The sequence below is a fragment of the Podarcis bocagei genome (genome assembly GCF_964188305.1).
Source record: "Podarcis bocagei genome assembly, chromosome: 13".
In the NCBI taxonomy this organism is placed as follows: Eukaryota; Metazoa; Chordata; class Lepidosauria; order Squamata; family Lacertidae; genus Podarcis; species Podarcis bocagei.
The window spans coordinates 2,009,732-2,030,332 of NC_138138.1; the positions used below are offsets into that span (position 1 = coordinate 2,009,732).

The window sequence follows — 20,601 nt, forward strand, 5'->3', positions numbered from 1 at the left end:
GAACAAAACATGCAAATTTGTTTAGAAATTACAGAAACAAGAGTCACTGGCAACCAGCTATTCCCTGTTAAGGATTCCAGCCACTTCATTTGATTCTCCCCCCCCCCCCCGCCTGCCCCCCTCCCGTTTGTCAGCATTCGATGGTCACTGAGTATCCTCTGTCCTTCCTGGGTTGTTTGGAGTTGTCTCCCAGCTCTTGAGGCTCCCCTGCCTTGCTATTCCCCTCTTCCATCAGTTCAAGCGCTGCTGCTGCTGCTCTTTTCCAGGCAACCTTGTCTACTTGGGCTCCTTGAATGACAAGGTGTTGGAGGAGGAGACAGCCCATTTTGTGAGCGTCCTGATTCAGATGCTCTCCTACTGCCAGAAGTACGTTTCTCAGAAGAAGTCCAACCTCACACACTGGCACCCTGTGCTTGGCTGGTTCTCCCAGACAGTGGATTACGGGTAAGCGTCACTCTTGGTGGGCAGGGGCAGGGGGGGGGAAGAGGGTCTGTAGATCAATGGGAGGAGACCCACCCTATGCACCAGTTCCCCTACAGCAAAGGATCACACCACAGCTGATAGGAAAGATCTCTCTCTGCCTGAAATCCCCAGCCCAGACAGTTCTGCTTGCTGGTCACCTAGACCATGAAGCCCTCCCTGCCGTGTGTCCTGTGCCTCATTTCCGTGGTCTGCCCTCCCCTGTCCTAGCTTGAACGAGTCGATGCCTCTCCTCACAAAGCAGCTGCAGCACCTCTGGGGCGCCCACCTGATCCGCATCCTCTTCAGTGACGTCCTGAGCAAGAAGCTTCCGGAGAACCAGGACGCAGCTCGCCTGCCAGGGCCGACCACATCTCCGCAAAACAGCCTGCCCATGAAGAGTGAGTGGCTGCAGAGCCCAGCGGCCCTCTCAGGCTTCCATCCTGGAGAAAGTTGGGCGGGGGGTTTTATTTTTTGCCCCATTTGATTTTAGTTTTGCATCTAGAATAGTTTAGAAAAGCCTCTGACCCTGGGGAGGCCTAGCAGACCTCTGGCTCCTGCTGAGGGCCTTTTCCTCTGCTACACCCAACCAGCAGGGTTTCCCCAGTGAAGAGAAGGTTGTCTTTTTGCACAGGCCTCTCTGGGTCAGGGAACCACTTCCCAGAGGAGCCCTATGGGTGAGAGCTGCGCCTCACTGTTCTCATGGAATCCTGGAATTGCATGTAGAGTTGGAAGGGACCCAAGGAGTCTTCTAGTCCAACTAGTCCTGCATTGCAGGAGTTCCTGACAGATGGCCGTCCTGTTTAAAGGAGAGCAAGCCACCTTCTGAGGGAGTCTGTTCCAGTGTCAAACAGCTCTTACCCACAGAAAGTTATTTCTAATGTTTAGTTGGAATTTCCTTTCTTGCAGTTTGAATCCATTGGTTCTGGGCCTCCCCTCTGGAGCAGCAGAAAGCAAACTTGCTCCATCTTCCATGTGACTGTCCTTCTGGTACTGGAATACGGGCATTGTATCCCCTCTCAGTTTTGGGACAAGGCTGTGCCCACAACACAACAGTGCAGAAGCGTAGGACAAAAATAGTTCCCTTCCTGCCATCACTTGCATATGGGAGCCTATCTTTTTCCTTTTTCTTTTTACCTATTTCCCTCTCTCCCTTCAAACAGTTCCTAGAGGTGATTCAGAGTAAAATAGAAAAACAATAAAATCAACTCAGAATAAAAATCAAGCATAAAACAATAGAAAAAAGAGCAATTTTAAAAGCATATGATTAAAAAAACAATTTAAGCACAGAACTGGTTTTAAAAGCCTGGTGCAAAAAAAATGTAAGTCAGTGAGGAAAGGGCCAGGCAAGCCTCTCTAGGCACAGAATTCCATAGATCTGAGCTCTGGAAAATTTGGAGCTACAGGTGGAAAGATGCTTGTGAAGGAGGTCTTTACTTCACAACATTTATACGCTGTTTAATAGTAATAAAGCCTCCAAGTAGTTTGCTATATATTCATAAAGGTTTATATACTGCTTAACAGTAAAGAAAAACCTCAAAGTCAGTTTTTTTTAAAAAATAAAACAAAAGAATTTGTCAGAAAAGACAGTTGAAAAAAGCTATTAAAAAATATTCAAATAATAATTAAAATCAGCCATAAGCTGAAGACATATTAAAACAGTGTTCCACATACCTGGGTAAGCTTGTCTAAACAGTAATGCTTTTAGCAGGTATCAAAAAGAGTACCCTGAAGGCAGCTGCCTGATGGCAGGGAGTTTCAGAGTGCGGGGGCACACAGTAAAAGTTCGACTTCTTGCCAAGGCAGAAGGAGCATTATGTCATTATGTGGCACCTCCAACAGTGGGCATATGTGGGATGAGGCAAGCTACATCCATAGAGAGAGAGGTTTTGAGGGAGAGGTTAAAGATGAGAACATTGTCTATGCTTGCCTGCCCCAAGCTGCTGTGCTCCAGATGTTGCTGGACTCCAACTCACATCAGCCACCACAACATGAGGGCCAGGGATCAAGGGCAGTTATTGTCTGACAACATCGGGCAGGTGGCTGGTCCTAGATTGAGGTAAATCTCAGGATGCCTTTCAGTAGTTTAGGAAGGGCTTCCAATTCCTCATCATTTAATAGCAGCAGCAGCAGCAGCAGCAGCAGCAGCAGCAGCAAAAGGACCTTTGCCCCGGTGATGCTCTTAAGCATGGATCAAAGTCACAGGTGTAGATTTGTGCTTGTATGTACAGGGAACCCCTGGCTCTGCTAGTGGAGCCGCCGTTTTGCATTTGGCTTCACTCCCACTCTGGCCTCTTTAATATATATATATTAAAAATCCCTGGATCCCACAAGCCTTTAAAGTTTGCCCTCCCCCCATTCTAGTAGGTGTGATGCGTTTGACCATTTTGGGATCTTTCCAGCATGAAAATTGTTTGCAGTGTTAGAGGTCCCCTTCAACACGGTTCCTTGGGGTGCCTCCGTCTGACTGTCACCCTCTCCATTTCCCATTAGACCTTTTCAAGCGTGCCTTCCAGAAATCCGCATCTGTCCGCAACATCCTTAAGCCTGTCGGGGGCAAGAGGGTGGATTCGGCAGAGGTGCAGAAGGTCTGCAGCATCTGTGTCCTGTATCAGATGGCCCTCACCACCCTGACGCAGATCCGGCTGCAGATTCTCACAGGTTGGTTGAGGGGGCAATGGAGGGGATGAGGAAGCAGGGAGAGTTTGGGGGTTCCTGACGGAAGTGGGGACCTGGTCGTCAGGTAAAGCTAATTTGAAAGAGTCCTCCCTGCTAAGGCTGGCTTTACTAGGACCAGTGTTCCCCAACCTGGCGCCCTCCAGATGTCTGGGGGCACAACTCCATCAGCCCCAGCCAGCGCAGCCTGTTGAGTGCCCCTTCTCCCCTGTCCACCCTGCTTTTTTATAGTTAAATTGAACCAAGCGTCCAGTCCTAATCATGCTGAACATTAATGTTGAACATTAATCTCATCACAGTCAATACAGCTCACTTCAGAGCAAACATAGAATCGTGGAATTGTAGAGTTGGAAGGGGCCCTGAGGGTCATCTAGTCCAACCCCCTGCAATGCAGGGATCCCAGTTAAGGAATCTTTGATGGGCAGCCATCTGACACTACCTCCCAAGAGGGTCCATTCCACTGTCTTAACGGCTTTTAGCTTCAGAAAGTTCTTCCTAATCTTTAGTTGGAACCTCCTTGTCCTTTGAATCCACTGGCTCGAGTCCTACCCTCTGGAGATCACCTTGGCCTGTTTAGGATGGGAATGTTCTGAAATATACAGTCCTCTCTCTCTTTCAGATACCTGGTGTGGGACAAATTCCCACCCCCATCTGCTTTTTCTCCTGGTGCAAGTTCTAGAAGAGCAGATAATGGCACCTTGAACTTTGCTAGGCAGCGGCTGAAACTGCCATGGTGGGCAGGGTCAGAAGGCCAGAGGAAAGGCACAGGTCCCCTTTCGGCCTTACCTGCTGTACCTGCCTGCTTCCCGCCCTCTCCCCACATCCTCCTCATGGTTGATTTTCTACTAGGCTTCCCCAGAGCCTTGAGGACTAGAAGCTTGTGTTTCATTGCCGCTCTGTGTGTGTGTGTGTGTTTAATGAGAGATATTGTTTATAATAATAAACAATTAATGGAGAACTGTTTGGCCTCCTGGGGCCGGTTCCCTTGTGGATTTCCCCTCTCCTAGGCTTGACCTACCTGGACGACCTGCTGCCCAAGCTGTGGGCCTTTATCTGTGAGCTGGGCCCCCAGGGGGGCTTGAAACTCTTCCTGGAGTGCTTGAGCAACGACACCGAGGAGTCCAAGCGGCTGCTGGCCATGCTGATGCTTTTCTGCGACTGCTCCCGGCATCTCATCACGTAGGCTATTTTATAGCTCAGATTTCCTGCAGACGGCAAAGGCAGAAGGCAGGCAGAAGGGGCCTAAGAAGGTTCCACGTGAGGATTTTCTTGGGCTCTGCCTGCCTGCTTGCCTGTGCCTTTGAGAAAGCCTCCACCCTCCCCCAGCAGTTTTTGCAAGCTGGAGAAGGATGGGGGCCACCTCAGCTGAGCAGTGGGAGGCTTCCCACCCCCCCAGCTCAGCAGTTTAAGGAAGCCCCAATGCTCCTCTGGCTCACACAAGCCAGAGAGGCATGGGAGCATGGACTGGGCGAAGTGTCTTGGCTGCTTCTTCCTCCCCTCCTCCACGGTGAGACAAAGGAAAACTGTTCCTTTTCTCCCCCTCTCCCACTTCTAGAATTCTTGACGACATTGAAGTCTACGAAGAGCAGATCTCTTTCAAACTGGAAGAGCTGATCACAATCTCATCTTTCCTGAATTCTTTTGTGTTTAAGATGATTTGGGATGGAATTGTGGGTAAGTGATTTTGGTTAACTACCTATTCCTTGAGATTTTCTAGGCTTTCATCTATCTATTAAGACAGACCCAAAGATGATTAAGACCCAAAGAGTACTCATTAATGGTTCCTTGTCATCCTGGGGAAAAGCGACAAGTGGGGTTCTGCAGGGTTCTGTCCTGGGTCTGTTCAATGTCTTTATAAATGACTTGAATGAAGGAATTGAGGGGTTGCTCATGCAATTTGCAGATGACACCAAACTGGGAGGGGGAGCTAATGCTGCAGAATACAGACTTCAGAATGACCTTAACAGATTGGAGAACTGGGCGCAAGCTAACAAAATGAATTCTATAAGACCATCAGAAATCAAACTATTTGGAATCAGTTCCTTTGGCTCCACATAGAATTGCTTTCACAGAACAAAAACTTGGTGTTATGCCCTCTGCCTTTCTGCTCTAAGAAATTGCTTTTGGAACAGCATTTCTGTGTGTTTTGTAAAATCAGGCCCTCCATATGTTTTTGAGACTACAATTCCCATCATCCCTGACCACTGGTCCTGTTAGCTAGGGATGATGGGAATTGTAGTTCCAAAACATCTGGAGGGCCGGAGTTTGCCTATGCCTAGTAAAATGGTTATAGAGGATGTTACAGTGTCTGTATAAAGATCATCATGAAAATCATCTGTCTGAGTTTAGCTGCAGGGGAAATTTTCTTTATATCAAGTGAGGTTGTGTGGTTTCACTGTTGGACAAAGAAAATAATGTAACCTTGCGTATTTCTTTTTTTGTGCTTGCTGCCGAGAAATTAAGAGCCAAATTCGTGGCTCTGCTCTGAATGTTGTATTCTCTTTGTTGTGGCATGTAGCTATACAAATACAATGATTACTACAAAAATGTTTTAGTGCCAGTCAGAGGCAGGGGCCAGTTTTCATTTGCTCGGGGCGAGGGGCGGACTTGTGGCCCTCTAGATGTTGCTGGTCTCGCCTTCCTCCCTGCTCATTGGACATGCTGGCTGCCTTGTAACATCTGGAGGGCCACAGCTGTCCCGCTTTCTATTGTTGAGTTTTCCGCTGTGGGTTGCAATGTTTTCGGCTTTATTGCAGGGTATGTTTTCTCTCCCCCTCCTTGTTACAGAGAGTGCCAAAGGAGAGACCCTGGAGCTCTTCCATTCGGTGCACGGTTGGTTGATGGTCTTGTACGAACGAGACTGCCGCCGGCGTTTTGCTCCAGATGACCACTGGCTGCGCAAGTAAGCACCTGCTTCCTAATGGAGTAATCCAGATTCCTACCCACCCTGTCATAATCTGAGTCAAGGGTGTTTGGTGCCTTTTTCTGGTCTGTTTGCCCTTACAACATTTTTTCAAGTTTACTGTTATGCCTCCCCCTTTTAAAAACACTTTTGGGACTGCAAGTGACTTGACCAAGGCAGGCAAGTGAGTCCTTGGCAGAGGTATGAGCAGAACCAGCTCAGCCTAGCTCTGTGCTGGCACTGGGCCTTGGTCTCCTGCAGGATGGATTCTGCCAAGAGCTGTCCTGTTAGAAGTTGCCCACTTCACAACTGGCTGGTCCTGTTTCTTTCAGGACTTTCAAACCTCCTGTCACATTTATGTTTGTTTTATTTTTTTAGGGACCTTAAACCGAGTTTGCTCTTCCAGGAGCTTGATAAAGACCGGAAACGGGCCCAGCTGGTCCTGCAGTATATTCCCCACATCATCCCGCACAAAAATGTGAGTGGAGACTGAGCCCGGAGCCTGGAAAGGAGGAGCTTGCTGAATTGTGGGAATGATGCTCCAAGGCAGTATTGTGTGGCCCCGTTTTAGAATCAAAATATGAATGAAGCACAGGTCTTCTCACCCAGATGCTCTTCTCTTGCGAATTCATAGAAGCACAGGATTGTAAGGGGTGGAAGGTACCCTAAGGGTCATCTAGTCCCACCCCCTGTAATGCAGGAATCGCAACTGAAGAATCCCTGACAGGTGGCCACGCAACCTCCGTTTAAAGGCCTCCTGTGCAGGAGAGTCCACCACCTTCCAAAGGAGTCCGTTCCCCTGTCCAGCAGATCTGACCACCAGGAAGTTATTACTATAGTCTAGTCAGAACCTTTCTTTTCCTTTGAATTCATGCACACCCATCTGGTTTGATGGTTCTGTTTGTTGCACAGAACTGCAGCCCACCTTCTCCATAACCTGGCCTGGTTTTGTCTGCCCTCTGGCCTTTCTCTCTGGGGTCTTGGGAAGAGGGAGGGTCTTTCTCATCACCCTGCAGAGCAGGTCCTGTGGACCACTGAGCTACAGACCGTCCCCAAGTACACTAGTGGCCAAAAGTGTGGAAACCTTTTGGAGAAAGTGTATTTCTGAGGTTTGATGGATTATAACACCCCCCCCCCTTTTAGTAATACCTTAAAATTATACATCAATGGAAAGATAATTTAATAAATGAAGAATGTAATGCAATAACTTTTATAAAGGATTATTTATTACAACATAAATAAGGAGGAGATTTGTCAGTGTGTTGTGTGATTGCTATCAAGTTGGTTGGGTTGTTGGTTTTTTTGTTCTTTCATTTAGTGAGCTTGTAAAAAGTAATAAAATTAAAGAAATGGTGCAAAGAGTTGACTGGTCTCCCAGAAAGTGAAGTAAAATTGTACTATTAAGTGAACAAGGCTACAGTTATGAAGAAATTAGAAGAAAAATTGATGGAAACTTAACAAAAGGTGGCATTTCTAAATTTTTGAAGAAGCAGGTAAAGGCAGGAAAAGTGATGATAGAAGAATTGAGAGACTGTGCCTGCGTGACAGAATAAAATCATCTGGGTGTATAAAAGATGACATGGTGCATTGTATTGTGAAGTTGAGTGCAAGGACTGTTTGGTGCTGTAATGGTTCTAGGGGTTGCTCGTGCGTAAGCCAGTGCTTATCTCCCCGGCTGGGTGCAAACACCTGGCTGGGTTGCCTAAGTGAACCTTTTCTGTCCGGACAGCCACTTACCCGTGGCTGACTCAATCGCTGGCAGAATCCGTCAGTGGGCGTTTCTTAAACTTCTTCCAGCAAAGAAGCTCTTTGACGCCTAGTCTCCTCCTACTCTCTCTGCGCGAAAGCCTTCTGCGCAAGGAGGGCGTGGGCAACGGAGGACTCCTACTCTCCCCGCTGGTCCCAGGCAAGGAGTCATGGGACCGCCTCGCCGCTTCCCCCATCTGCCCCCCTTCTCCACTTGTGCTACGCTGATTCTCTTCCCCAGAAGATGGGCTGCTTCTCCCGATCCCTGGATGCTCTCTGGAATCCCTCTGGCTTTTGCTCTCTCCCTCCGGCACGGATGGCAGTTCCCTGACAGGTGCAGACTGCAGGAATATGGTCTAAATGTTAGAATTCCAAAGAAAAAGCCATTGTTATCTCTCAAACAAAGGATAAAAAGGTTAAACATGTCTAAAACCCATGTTAACAGGACAGCGGAACAATGGGACAGTGTTATTTGGAGTGATGAGACCAAAATCCCCTTGCTTGGTAGTGATGGCATGAAATAGGTGAGGAGGAGTATCGGAGAAGATTTACATCCTACTTGTGAAACACCCAGTTAGTGTTATGATTTGGAGTTGTATGACAGCAAAAGGCGTGGGCAGAATTTGTGTCATTAATGGGAATGTACCATACTTTTCTGTGTATAAGACTAGGGTTTTTTTTACTCTAAAATAATGTTTAAAAGGGGGGGGTCGTCAGATGGGGGGGACGACAGGTGATTTGGTTGCAGCCGTGAGCAGGAACGGCCATTTTGTTGGTGATTGGTGGCTGTGTCAAGTGCTGTTTCGGATTGGCTGCTGCTGCGTTTGTCATTTGGGTTAGTGATCCCCCCCCCCCGAAAAAACCCAACAACCTTGTGCAATCCCCGCTAAAAAAGCTCAACAACTCTGGGCAATCCTCCCCAAAACAATGCTCAACAACTCTGGGTCATCTCCCCCCATTTTCTTAAATTTGAGTCCTCAAAAATAGGGGGCACCTTATACATGGGGGCGTGTACATAGCCCAGACCTTAACCCAATTGAAAATTTATGGAGCCGACTAAAGAAACATGTTAGTCAGAAGCAACCCAGCAATAAAACCAAATTAATAGAGGCAATAATTCAATCTTGGTTGCATGATATTACAGCTACAAAACTAAAAAACTTGGCTCAGTTCATGGGAAGGCTAAAGGTTACCCTACTAAGTATTAACTGACGTGAGAATTTTTGTATATCTTATTTTTTCACGTTTCTTCTTTAGATTGCTGTTGTAATAAATAAGACTTCATAAAAGTTATTGCATTACATTCTTCATTAAATTATCTTTACATTGATATATAATTTTATGATACTCCTCCCAAAAAAAGTGGCATTATGAGCCATCATTGCCAGAACAAGATGGCACCTGATTGGCTCTCTAAACACTCCTTTTTCTGGTTATTTGGCTATCACTTTTGATGGAATACAGATAATTGAACAAACATGGTAGCAGTGCATTCTTCATTAAATTATATTTCCATTGATACATAATTTTATGGTATTACTAAAAAAATGGGGGCTGTTATGAGCCATCAAACCTCAGAAATACACTTTCTCCAAAAGGTTTCCACAATTTTGGCCACTAGTGTAGTGTGTTCCCCTTGGGCCTGCCCAGTGTGGCCTAGTGATTAGAGTGGCAGGCCAGGACCTGCGTGACCAGGTGGTGCCAGCTTAAGCCCTGTGGAGGCCCCTATGCAGTCGAAATCTTGGGGACTCCTTGTAAATCTTTCAAGATCAAATCAATATTATTTTGATCCATTGTCACGGGGCCCCTGAAAGGCATGGGGCCCTTAGGCCAGCGCCCACTCTGCCTATTTGGTCATCCAGCGCTGAGACCAGGGTTCAACTCCCCACTCGGCCATGAAGCTCCCAGGGTGACCTTGGGGGCCAGTCACTGCCTCTCAGCCTGACCTACCTCATAGGGTTGTTGTGAGGAGGGGCAGAATAGTGTATGTATGACACCTTTTGCTCCCTGTAGGAACAGTGGGATATAAATGTAATAAAGTGGTTGAGATGAAATGTGTTCAAATCCGCCTTGCTCAATCTGTTGCCCTCAGGATGTTGCTGAACTCCAGCTCCTCTTATTCTTGACTACAAGCCAGTGGGACTGAAGCAGTAAAACAGCATTTGGAGGGCACTAGGTTGGGGAAGGCTTGTTGAAACACTATCTGTAATGAAGTAAAAAAAACTGCAGCAGCTGCTATTTTGTTATCAAAACATATATATCCTGCGTCTCTTTAGCATCTTTGAGGTGGGTTGCAATGCAGAAATAACAATAAAGCAGGGCCCTGTGACCCTACAGGGAAAGAACGGCTGCAGGGAAAAGCAGTAGCTGAATGTTGACCCAAGGAAGAGGCTCCTGAGCATCTGCCCTCGAGGCTCAGGCTGGCGTTCTGGTGACCCTCCAGGGAAGGAGAATCCTCCCTCTGGCCCTGCAGCTGTTTCCCTTCCAGATGTTGCTGGGACTCCCACCTGACAGCAGTGGGCCTGGCCAGTGGCCAAGGATGACGTCTCTTGAGGGGGGAACTGCAGGTTTCCCCAGGTGGGGGAAGGCTGACCTTGCACTTAGGCAACATGGCTTTTGAACAAGCGCCTTCTTTTGGAACATTTTCAGAGGGCTCTTCTCTTCCGGAACATGGTGACAAAAGAGAAGGAGAAGCTGGGGCTGGTGGAGACCAGCTCCGCGTCGCCTCATGTCACGCACATCACCATCCGCCGGTCACGCATGCTGGAGGTGAGTGGCGTAGCTTCTTCTAGAAGGTGGTGCAAAGAAAACCACCTCTTTCTCTGCTAGCCTTTCTGTGAAGCCTCTTGATTGCCTCTTCCTGAAAACAAGGTTCAGGATTCTTGGCCTTGACTGGCCTTAGCTCCCCAGGGTTTGAGACAAGTGGCTCCCAGCCCTGTTTGGACTGGGGCAGCTAATGAAGCCTTCTCATGCCCACATTTCACTTTGAGCCAGCCTAGTTGCAAACTATCGCAGGTTTCAAAGGGAGTTCTGCCACAGTCTGTACCAATGAACTGTTCTCCCACCCACACCTGTTAGGAGCCAGAGTCTGGAGCAGGCCTAGTGGTCACAGCAACTCTTCCCAGTAGGTCTTGCCCCAGTGAGGCAGTTGCAAGGCCCTGCCTTCCCAGTGCCCTCTAAGGCTCCTCCCCGGGTCCTTCTCCAGCAACCTGAGGCTTCTTTGCCTTGTCTTTCTTTGCTCTGCCCTATTCATTCCTTTCTGTGTTCTGGGAGACTCGAGGGAGGGGAGCTGCTCACAGCAGGGTGGAGGGAACTCCTTGGCTTCTTCTGCAGTTGCCCCCCCTCCTCTTCAGCCTCTGAACCTGGACTGCCCTCTGACACAGCCTCTTCCTGCTCACCAAACCTGTTACCGTCTCTGCTTCCAAGACTTCCTCCCCATGGTTTTCTCCCTCTGACCCCCATTGTCGTGCAACCCCCACTCCCCGGGCTCTAAGCCTTCTTCCTTTGAGGGCTCCCCAGCTGGTGCCCCCCCCACTCCTCTGCATCCAGCCAGTCCATAACACCACCTTTCTGGCCTTGTGGCACTTGCCACCTCTCCCCAGGATGGGTATGAACAGTTGCGCCAGCTGTCTCAGAACGCCATGAAGGGAGTCATCCGGGTGAAGTTCGTGAATGACCTGGGAGTGGATGAGGCCGGCATTGACCAGGACGGCGTCTTCAAGGAGTTCCTCGAGGAAATAATCAAGAAGGTCTTTGACCCTGCGCTCAACCTCTTTAAGGTGCCAGAACCCTGTCCCAAGCCCTGTCTTGTCAGACAGCCCCAGCTGGCCATGCAGGCAGCCATAGGCTTATGTTGCTCTCTCTTGTCTCTGCTGCTACGTGCCGGGTAGACCACCAGCGGCGATGAGAGGCTGTATCCCTCCCCAACGTCCTACATCCATGAGAACTATCTCCAGCTCTTTGAGTTTGTTGGGAAGATGCTTGGAAAAGCCGTCTATGAGGTAGGAGGGGCGTGGCAGCTGCCTTTGGCACAACCAGTGCCAGCCCTCTGTGGGTGGTTTGGCTCTTGTGCGGGACCCCAAGCATCTTTCCTAAAGAGAAACGTTTTTGCCCATTGGGTCGGGGGTGGGGAGGCAGGGAGCTGGAATAATGGAGCCAACTAATTCTTGTTTTATCCTCCTCCTCCCTCCTGAGTTTGACAGGAATAAAGCTGAGACTCAGGAGGAAGATGCAGGAAGACCGTGTTGCCACACACTAGACTGGAGGCAAATAACAAGGGGGGGGGGCGCTGCCTGAGGGCAGGCTGGGTCTGGTGGGGCAGTGCCCCCTTCTCCCAATGGACCATCCAGGATTTTTGTTATGGGATATAGATCGCCTCTTCCAGGGTTCAGGCTCTGATTACTTGCTGGCTGGTGATGGTGAAATGCAGCGCTCTCTGAGCCGTTTGCCTTCCCCCCCTTTGCAGGGGATTGTGGTGGATGTTCCTTTTGCATCTTTCTTCCTGAGTCAGCTGCTGGGACATCATCACAGCATCTTCTACAGCTCTGTGGATGAACTTCCCTCACTGGATTCAGAGTTCTATAAAAACCTGACCTCCATCAAGGTTCGTTTGCCATCCTTTTGGCTTTCTCTAAGTCTCCTGCTGGGTGCCCGGCCACTTGTCTGTCCTTATCTTCCTTTAATTATAGCCAGCACAAGGGGATTTGGGCTTGCAACTGATTGCCCTAAATGCAGTTCTGATAACTGAGTGAGACGTCTGCCATTGTGTTTCTCCCAGTTATTGACTAGGCCCAATCTCCTTGCGCTTGGCCCAGGGAGCAGAAACTAACTGCTAAACCAACAGTGTGTCAGGCTGTCTCCTTCTGCAGTCAGACATTGTAAGCACACGTTAAGCAACATGTATTAACATTAAATTGAATGAAAAATTCAGCATCTAGAGAAGATTGGGTTTTGCTTTTTTAATGAAATTGTGAATGCCAGAGAAGTTTCTAGACTCTGTGAATGTCTAGTGGGAGTTGACAGTGAGTGGCTGATGCCTATTGCAGTGTTGGAAGTAAGAGGAATTGGTGAGTCAGAGCTGCCAGTGGTGGCTGGGATTCTGCGTAGCCAGACTCATCACATACAGCGTTGCACATTAATGTATTTGGCTGAGCTTAATTTGGACAGGTGCAGCAGAATTCTGAGAGAGTGCTAGGAAGTGAAGCCCAGCCAGTTAGGGTGGAAGCTGAGCAGCCTCAGCACTTAAACTCTCCCCTTCTTTCTTTCTCCCCCTTCTCAGCGTTACGATGGAGATATCAGTGACTTGGGCCTGACGCTTTCCTATGACGAAGACGTGATGGGCCAGGTGGGGCTCCCTCCCAGTCTCCCCATCTTTTTTTGTCACATTTTCTGCTTTTCCGGGTCCTGTAGGGAGTGACACCCCCTTGGGACTCTGAGTCCAGCTCTCTTGGCCAAATGCTCCATGAATTGCCCTGTGCCAGGCAGGGCTGAGACTTCCCATTTTTCCACTCAGACTTTTTTGCTCGCTGTCTCCTAAAAAGCTTAGCTCTTCATTCTTTATTGATTTGAATCCTTCCCCCATCCCCCTCAGCACCCACAGTTCTGCCACACACATAAAGTATACACTCAACATGAACATGTAGAAACCTTCCCACAGGAGCTGGCCCACCTCTGCCCTCCTCAAAAAGAACAACTCAGCCACCCACCTGTGATGGGGGGGGGCTGGGCCTCTGTGTCATAGGGCCATTCTCTCTAGAAGGTGTGACACCCCCAGCCGCCCCACCCCTCCTGGCCTGAACTTCCCATGGTATATTACAAGCAATAAGTAATGTCTCTCTCTCCCTCCCAACCCCACCGTTTTTCTAGCTTGTTTGCCACGAACTTATTCCAGGAGGGAAAACCATCCCTGTAACCAACGAAAACAAGTAAGTGAGCACTTGTCAGCCCTGATCCCCCGGGGGCTGCATTCTGTCCCCTTCCCAAAGGGTGGCTGACTTCAACATGTTGAGGCGGAAAGGGTACCCCAGTGCCCAAGTGACTCCCACACCAGGCAAGACGTTGGAACGAGGTGCTTGTGTCACCCTAGGTATCTAGATTGCCAGAAGAACTTTTGGAAATGGAATATTTCCAGGATGTGGTGGGAGTTTTACCTGCTAGCACTTTGACCTACTAACATTTGTAACTCAGGAGGTGGAAACCTTGACTTTTTGTTAGATATAAAAAATTCAAAGCAGTGTTCCAACCTTTCTTTTTAAATATCAGGTTGTGGGAGTTCCATTGCCCCATCACACGCTTGAATCAGCCCTGGTGGGTGGGATTCCCTGCAGCAGCTGCCTTGTGCTTGCACCTAATGGCCCTGTTGTATGTGACTGGAAGGATCCTGCGCTCCTTGTGCTGCAGTTGGACTGCTGCCATTTTTCACAGGAAGCCGTCCTTGGGAAGCATAAGCTGCGGCAGCATCCAGAGCGCTGCATTTGCTTTGCCCCAAGTGCTTCTGTGTGGCCCGTGGGATCTTCCTTTTGACCTTGTGGCTCAGCTGATCTCAAACTCCTTTGGAAACTGTTTCAAAAGTGGCACACTCTGAGAGGAGAACTTGGAGGCAGAAGTTTGACTTCCAGTCCTTGTTGGGGAAAGTTGCTCACTGGGAGCTCCCCATGGTCTGTCTTGCCACATGGGCTGCTCTCTGGAATGAGAACAGGATGGGGAATCCTCTTGAGCCTTTCTGAACTAACCCTAACCGCTCTGCCCTGCGATGAGGGGGCCATTCCTCCCCCACTCCTAGGATGGGAATGGTGTGCTAGCCATGTCCACCCTCTCTCTGAAATGCACACCAGGGACTGCCACCCTGACCACATTGCTCACCAACACCCCCACAAACCTCCACTCCATTTACCAGTCCCCCACCCCATTCCTTTTCACCTCATCCAAACCCCGTCTTGCAGCTTCTCTGTGTCCCTTCGTCCCTGCGTTATTTAAACCTAAACCTGCCATTCTGAAACCTGCTTTCTCTACTGCTACCTTCCTGTGACCTGACTTCATGCCAATACAGGATTGGGATGAGGCACTGCAGGTCCTCTTATGGGGGCTGCGTGATGACAGCCTTACATTTTATGTATATAGGGATGGAAGGATGGATGGATGGATGGATGGATGGATGGATGGATGGATGGATAGATAGATATGGGTGCCTTTCTGTCCCCCACGCCAGGATCAGCTACATCCACCTTATGGCCCACTTCCGGATGCACACGCAGATCAAAAGCCAGGCGGCCGCCTTCATCAGCGGCTTCCGCTCAATCATCAAGCCCGAGTGGATCCGTGTCTTCTCTGCCCCTGAGTTGCAAAGGCTGATATCGGGTGACAACGCTGAGATAGACCTCGAAGACTTGAAGTAAGGGAGGAGGAGGAGGGGGGGTGTCTCTTTCCACATTCTGCTTCATTGGATGTCCACAAGTTCTATTATTAAGAAAGAGGGAGGCACACGTTTCTCTCTCCCCTCTGTCCATGCCATGTGTAAGTTCATAAAGCCCAAAAACTTTGAGGAGGGATTTGAAAAGGCTGGAGAGGAGAGGGAGTGTGTGTGTCTCCATCCTCCCATCCATGCAGGGTGGGGCAGCCCCACACATCAGGGGCAGCAAAGGGCAAGTCCTTTCAGGTTTATCTGCGGCAGAGTGTCCGGTTTTGGCCATGGGTGTGGGGCACATTTGGAAGAGGTAATCATGGGAATATCAAAGCTCATTAGGGTGCTGAAGGTTAACGCTGACCTCCTTCTCTTCTGGCTTGAGTCACCATACAGTGAAGTTTCAGTGTTTCCAGTTGAAAGTAGTCATTGGTGGGTGGGTGTCCCATGGGAAGTGAGCAAGGGGGGGGGGACCCCCTCTGCAATTCACCTTCCTTATTTGCATAATGGTCCCACCAGCAGCTTTCATGTGGCAACAGGAAGTTGGGGCAGAGCTATAGTCCTTCCTTTGATCTAGTGACTTCAGTGACCTATGAACTCCACTTGATTTTTTGTCTCTTCTTCCTTAGGAAGCACACTGTGTACTACGGGGGCTTCCATGGCAGTCACCGAGTCATCATTTGGCTTTGGGATATCCTAGCCAATGATTTTAACCCTGATGAAAGAGCCATGTTTCTTAAGGTAAGCTGTGTGTGTGTGTGTGTGTGTGTGTGTGTGTGTGTGTGTGTGTGCACATGCATGTAAAACAAGAGTGACCAACCAGGCCTGGGGCCCTCCAGACGTTGGGCTTCTAGCTCCCACTGGCCTCAGCCAGCATGACCAATAGTCATGGATAACGGGAGTTGGGAGTCCACCAGGTTGGTCATTCATGGACCTTAGTCACTTGTGTACATGTGGACAGCTCAGTCAGTAGAGCAGGAGACTCTTAATCTCAGGGTTGTGGGTTTGAGCCCCATCTTGGGTGAAATATTCCTGCCTTGCAGGGGGTTTGGACTAGATGGTCCTTGTGGTCCCTTCCAACTCTGATTCCCGCAAGGGTAGTTTCTTGCTGGTCTTCTGAGTGCTTCTGATATGCACTGTGGTCTTTCCCCTAAAGAGAAAGCAAGATTTTGGTCTTCATGATCCACCATAAAGGGCTGCTGTAACATTGGAGCTGCCTTATACTGAGGTCTGCTCTTCTTACGTAGCTCTGTGTTGCCTGCACTGACTGGCAGTGGCTCGCCAGGTTTCAAAGTAGACTCTTTCCTACCCCCATCTGGGAATGCTGAGGATTGAACCCAGGAACGTAGGCACCCAAAGGCCTTGCTCTGGTACAAACTGGGGTCCCAGCTTGTTTAAATGCAGGCACATAAAGGCTGCTTCGGACAAAGAAAGGACTTTGATCAATCTAGACCAGGAATCCATTCCTCACTTGGACATGAAGCTCACTAGGTGACCTTGGCCCACTCTCACTCTCAGCCATACCTACCTCGCAGGGTTGTTGTGGGGCTCCAATGACGAGAGGGAGAACCATGGACATGCTGCCTTGAGCTCCTGGGGGGGGAGGGAGGTTGGATTTAAATACAATAAAGTAATAATAATAAATGTGGGGCAGCCCCTCAACGCCACCCATGAGAATGGTGCTGCACCCCAGTTGAAGAGCCAGCCTGATCCAGTACATGTCTCCCCCTTCCCCTTGCTCTTTTTCCTCTCCTGTGCCAGTTTGTTACCAGCTGTTCTCGGCCGCCACTGCTGGGCTTTGCCTACCTCAAGCCCCCCTTCTCCATCCGCTGCGTGGAAGTATCCGATGACCAGGTGTGTGCATGAGCCAAGCTGGCGAGCCTTGACCTCCTGTGTTCCCTGCAGGTGCCATGGTCTCCTTCCTGGGAGGGAAGTGTCTGCTGGCTCCACCCTCCCTTAAAGGAGTCACAGCTCACGGAATTAGACAAATTCTTGGAGAAGAGAGCTATCAGGGCCTACTAGGCACACCAGATACTTCCGAGCGCCATGAGGTGGTGGAGGCAAGTGCTCTTGCGCATGGGTCCTGCTTGAGGGTTTCACATGGCGACATCTGGTTGGCCCCTGTGAGAAGAGGAGGCTCGACTGCAGGAGCCACTGAAAGGAACACAGCCCCCCCCCCCCCCCACGGAGGACCCCAGCCCTGGAACCTTGAGGAGGAATGTTGGGGAGGAGGATGGAGGGAGATCTTTCTCCCAATTCAGCTCCCCACCCCTCACCCCTCACCCCGGTTCAGGTTGGAAGCCCTTTTAGATTTACTTAACCGGATCATGTGTTTTGCGGAGAAATCAGCTGTGTGGGAGGAATCCAGGGTCTCAACAGTGAGGCTAGTGGCAGAAGTGGAGGGACAGCCAAGGGCCAGGCAGCAACTGGGGAGTTTAAGGCCAGTTTAGGTGTTACTAGGGTAACACTTTAAACAGTCATGGCTTCCCCAAAATAATTATGGGGGTTACAATTTGTTCAGGGTGCCAGGAATTGATAGGAGACTCCCTATTCCCCTCACGGAGTTTCCGAGTTCCCTGTGAAGAGGGATGGATTGATCTATAGACTGCTCTAAGAACTGTAGCTCTTTGTGGGCAATAGGGGCCTCCTCACAGCTCCACAGCACCCATCACAAACTACGGCTCCCAGAATTCCTGGGGGTGGAGAGCCATGACTGCAAAGTGGTGTGAATGTGACCTAGGCCACCAGCAGGCCTGTCTCAGCCATGATGCTCTGTAACCACCAAACACCAAAGGTGATGCAAAGCAGCTCCCAGCTGAATCACGTACCATAAGGCAGGCCTGTCCTTTGGGGTTGGTCCCCTCGCTCTGCTCTAGAGAGAGCAGTTATTCTCTGATGTGGAAATAGTGAGGACCCTGCCTGGAACAGGCTGCTCTGTTGGGGTCCCAAGGGCCTTCTGGGCAGAGAGACCCAGATCTCATGCAAGATGCTTTGTTCAGCCTGCAGCGCTCGCCAGGCGCGTGTCTTTGTGGCACCCCAAGCCCTCTGTTTCTCTCCCCAGGACACGGGGGACACCCTGGGCAGCGTCCTGCGGGGCTTCTTCACCATCCGGAAGAAAGAGCCGGGCGGGCGACTGCCCACCTCCTCGACCTGCTTCAACCTCCTCAAGTTGCCCAACTACAGCAAGAAGAGCGTTCTGCGGGAGAAGCTGCGCTATGCCATCAGCATGAACACAGGCTTTGAGCTCTCCTAGCCCACGCTCTCAAGAGCTGGATGGGCTCTCAGGGTTATACCTTGGTAAATGGCCACCTGAGCAGGCTGCAGCTCTGGCCTGGGGTCCGGCATCGCTCTGATGCCGCTGGATGCAACTCTGCAAGGAGGACCTCCTTGGAAACACAGCTGGCCTGCCATTAAATGTAGCATCAAGAGCCAAGCCTGTGCATTGTCCTTGGAGGGGAGCCATGCCTAATGCACACAGGGCAGGCCAGCCCCACTCACAAACTACTCATGGGCCCAGGGGTGTGTGCCCTGTGGATAATTTTTATCTTGGTCTTGGGCAAATAGTTGGACCTTGCTGTGGGCCAGGCCAGGTCAGACTCTGGCAAAACGCTGTGGAACGAAGGTCGGGAGCTGGCTTTTCCCTCCCACTTTGGCTTCTGGAAAACAGGCTTGAGGCTGCTCACCTCAGGAGCCCCATGAGATTGCAGGAGCTTTCTCTTCATGTTTTTTGTGTTCCTCTCTCTGTGCCCAGGTTTTGTCGCCTGCGACTTTCCCACAGCTTGCCAAACTGCTTTGCATTGACTCTCGGTCTGAATACACGTTTGCCTGCAGGCCCCCAAATGAGCTTCTCGCTATGTGGGGAGCACAGGTTTGTGATGTGGAATTCCTCCCCCGTGGCAGATTTTTGCTAGTTGTGGGCCTGCAGCTTGTCAGATGTCAGAGAGCAGCCTTCACCAACCTGGTGCCCTCCTTTCTGACCATCGGCTGGGGATGGTGAAACTGGGAGGATGGGCCAAGGGCCCATTGGCTGGGAACTCCTCTTAGGGCCTCAGTTGGCAGAGCCCGCTGAAACATTTAGTGGCTGAGCTAATCTGCAGAGGCTCCTGTGCAGCTGAGAGCAGTTCCCTGCTCTAACCTCTCAGGGACTTTGCTATGCTGAATAGCTTCTCAATTTCCGTTCAGCAACTCCATTAAACTCTGTAATTGCAAAGGAGTTTATGCTGAGGTTGCTCGTTATTCATTGCTTGCTCTGTATTCACATTCATTTGTGCACTTGTCCTTCCCAAGCTCCCCTTCTTTGACATCTCCCACAATCCCAGATGTGCCCAAAGGGAAGAGAAAAATGACCCCACAAGGTGATATTTCTCCCCAGGGATCCACCTTTTGCTGAATCTGATTGGACCATGTGCAAAGCATAGGGCATCTTTCAGGGACTGGACTTGTCCTGGTCCTGGTCTCTGCTTTGCCACAAATGGGTGAATGTCTTTGGAATGAATAAACGCCAGGAAGCAAGGGAGAAAGGTCACCTTGTGCAGGGTCTTCCTTCTCTCCAAGTAGATTTGTGATCAGCTCAGTCTCCCACCCAAGGAATCCTGGGGATCTGAATACGAGTGGGAAGGAAGGGATTGAACTGTAATCAAATGCAAAATATTTTAAGAATGTTGGGTTTTACTGGTTTTATTGTTTTTCTTTTTGCAGAAGCCCCGTTTAATGCTTTCTAACCTTGATTATTCCACCACTGCGAATCTTTAGCCTTGAGGTGTAAAATAGTTGCTTGTTTTTTAAAATAATTCTAGTGAAGGGCTGGGCCCAGAGAACACTCTCAAGCATGACTGAAAACCCAAATCCCCACCTTTTCTTGATTTTACTTTGAATGTTGCAGAAGAATGTGTGTCTCATGTTTTAAATGCTAGACATTAAGCATTCTCTTAATGGATTTGGCAGTATTGCACTACAGAAGTTGCAGGATACTCTATGGCAACCTTCTGGATGTTTTGGACGACAGTTCCCAACAGCCCAGATCTCTGCTGGTTGGGGCCCATGGGAGCTATAGTGCAAAACATCTAGAGGATGCCAGTTGGTGAAGGAATGTTGGGGTGGCATGGGGCAAGCTCTCCAGTAGAATCTCTCCAATAGAGTAGGAATGGGGGGTGACACTATACAGCACCCCCTCCCAGTGGTCTCCTTGACCCTCTGATGAACTGCTTCCTCCATGTATACATTTTCAGAACAGATGTGCAAATTGTGATTGTGTACTAAATATGTTGAAAGAGTTTGGCTGTTCTAGCCCACAACAGTTGGGCATGGTGTGGCTTTCCCAAACAAGGAAGGCTATGCAAGCTGTCAGGGGTCTAACATCACCCCCACCCCCAGCCTTGCATGTCTGTGTCATGAGGTGGGGAGAGGAAAGTTTGCCATA

General features: G+C 49.7%; 1 protein-coding gene across 3 annotated transcripts in view; it reads left to right on the forward strand.

Annotated features, from left to right (window-relative positions):
* Nucleotides 1-20,552, forward strand: part of UBE3B (ubiquitin protein ligase E3B) — a 29,640-nt gene extending 9,088 nt beyond the window's left edge. For all 3 annotated transcript variants that reach the window (XM_081168487.1, XM_081168486.1, XM_081168488.1), the window contains 17 exons: nucleotides 267-444; nucleotides 691-860; nucleotides 2,953-3,120; nucleotides 4,143-4,314; nucleotides 4,691-4,809; nucleotides 5,923-6,037; nucleotides 6,416-6,515; nucleotides 10,433-10,552; nucleotides 11,386-11,562; nucleotides 11,674-11,784; nucleotides 12,249-12,386; nucleotides 13,062-13,127; nucleotides 13,649-13,707; nucleotides 14,991-15,173; nucleotides 15,812-15,923; nucleotides 16,944-17,036; nucleotides 18,244-20,552. In XM_081168487.1, coding sequence (XP_081024613.1) covers nucleotides 267-444; nucleotides 691-860; nucleotides 2,953-3,120; nucleotides 4,143-4,314; nucleotides 4,691-4,809; nucleotides 5,923-6,037; nucleotides 6,416-6,515; nucleotides 10,433-10,552; nucleotides 11,386-11,562; nucleotides 11,674-11,784; nucleotides 12,249-12,386; nucleotides 13,062-13,127; nucleotides 13,649-13,707; nucleotides 14,991-15,173; nucleotides 15,812-15,923; nucleotides 16,944-17,036; nucleotides 18,244-18,435 — 2,273 coding nt within the window. In that variant the 3' untranslated portion in view covers nucleotides 18,436-20,552. The remainder of the gene's footprint in view (nucleotides 1-266; nucleotides 445-690; nucleotides 861-2,952; nucleotides 3,121-4,142; nucleotides 4,315-4,690; nucleotides 4,810-5,922; nucleotides 6,038-6,415; nucleotides 6,516-10,432; nucleotides 10,553-11,385; nucleotides 11,563-11,673; nucleotides 11,785-12,248; nucleotides 12,387-13,061; nucleotides 13,128-13,648; nucleotides 13,708-14,990; nucleotides 15,174-15,811; nucleotides 15,924-16,943; nucleotides 17,037-18,243) is intronic.
* The last annotated feature ends 49 nt before the right edge of the window (nucleotides 20,553-20,601 follow it).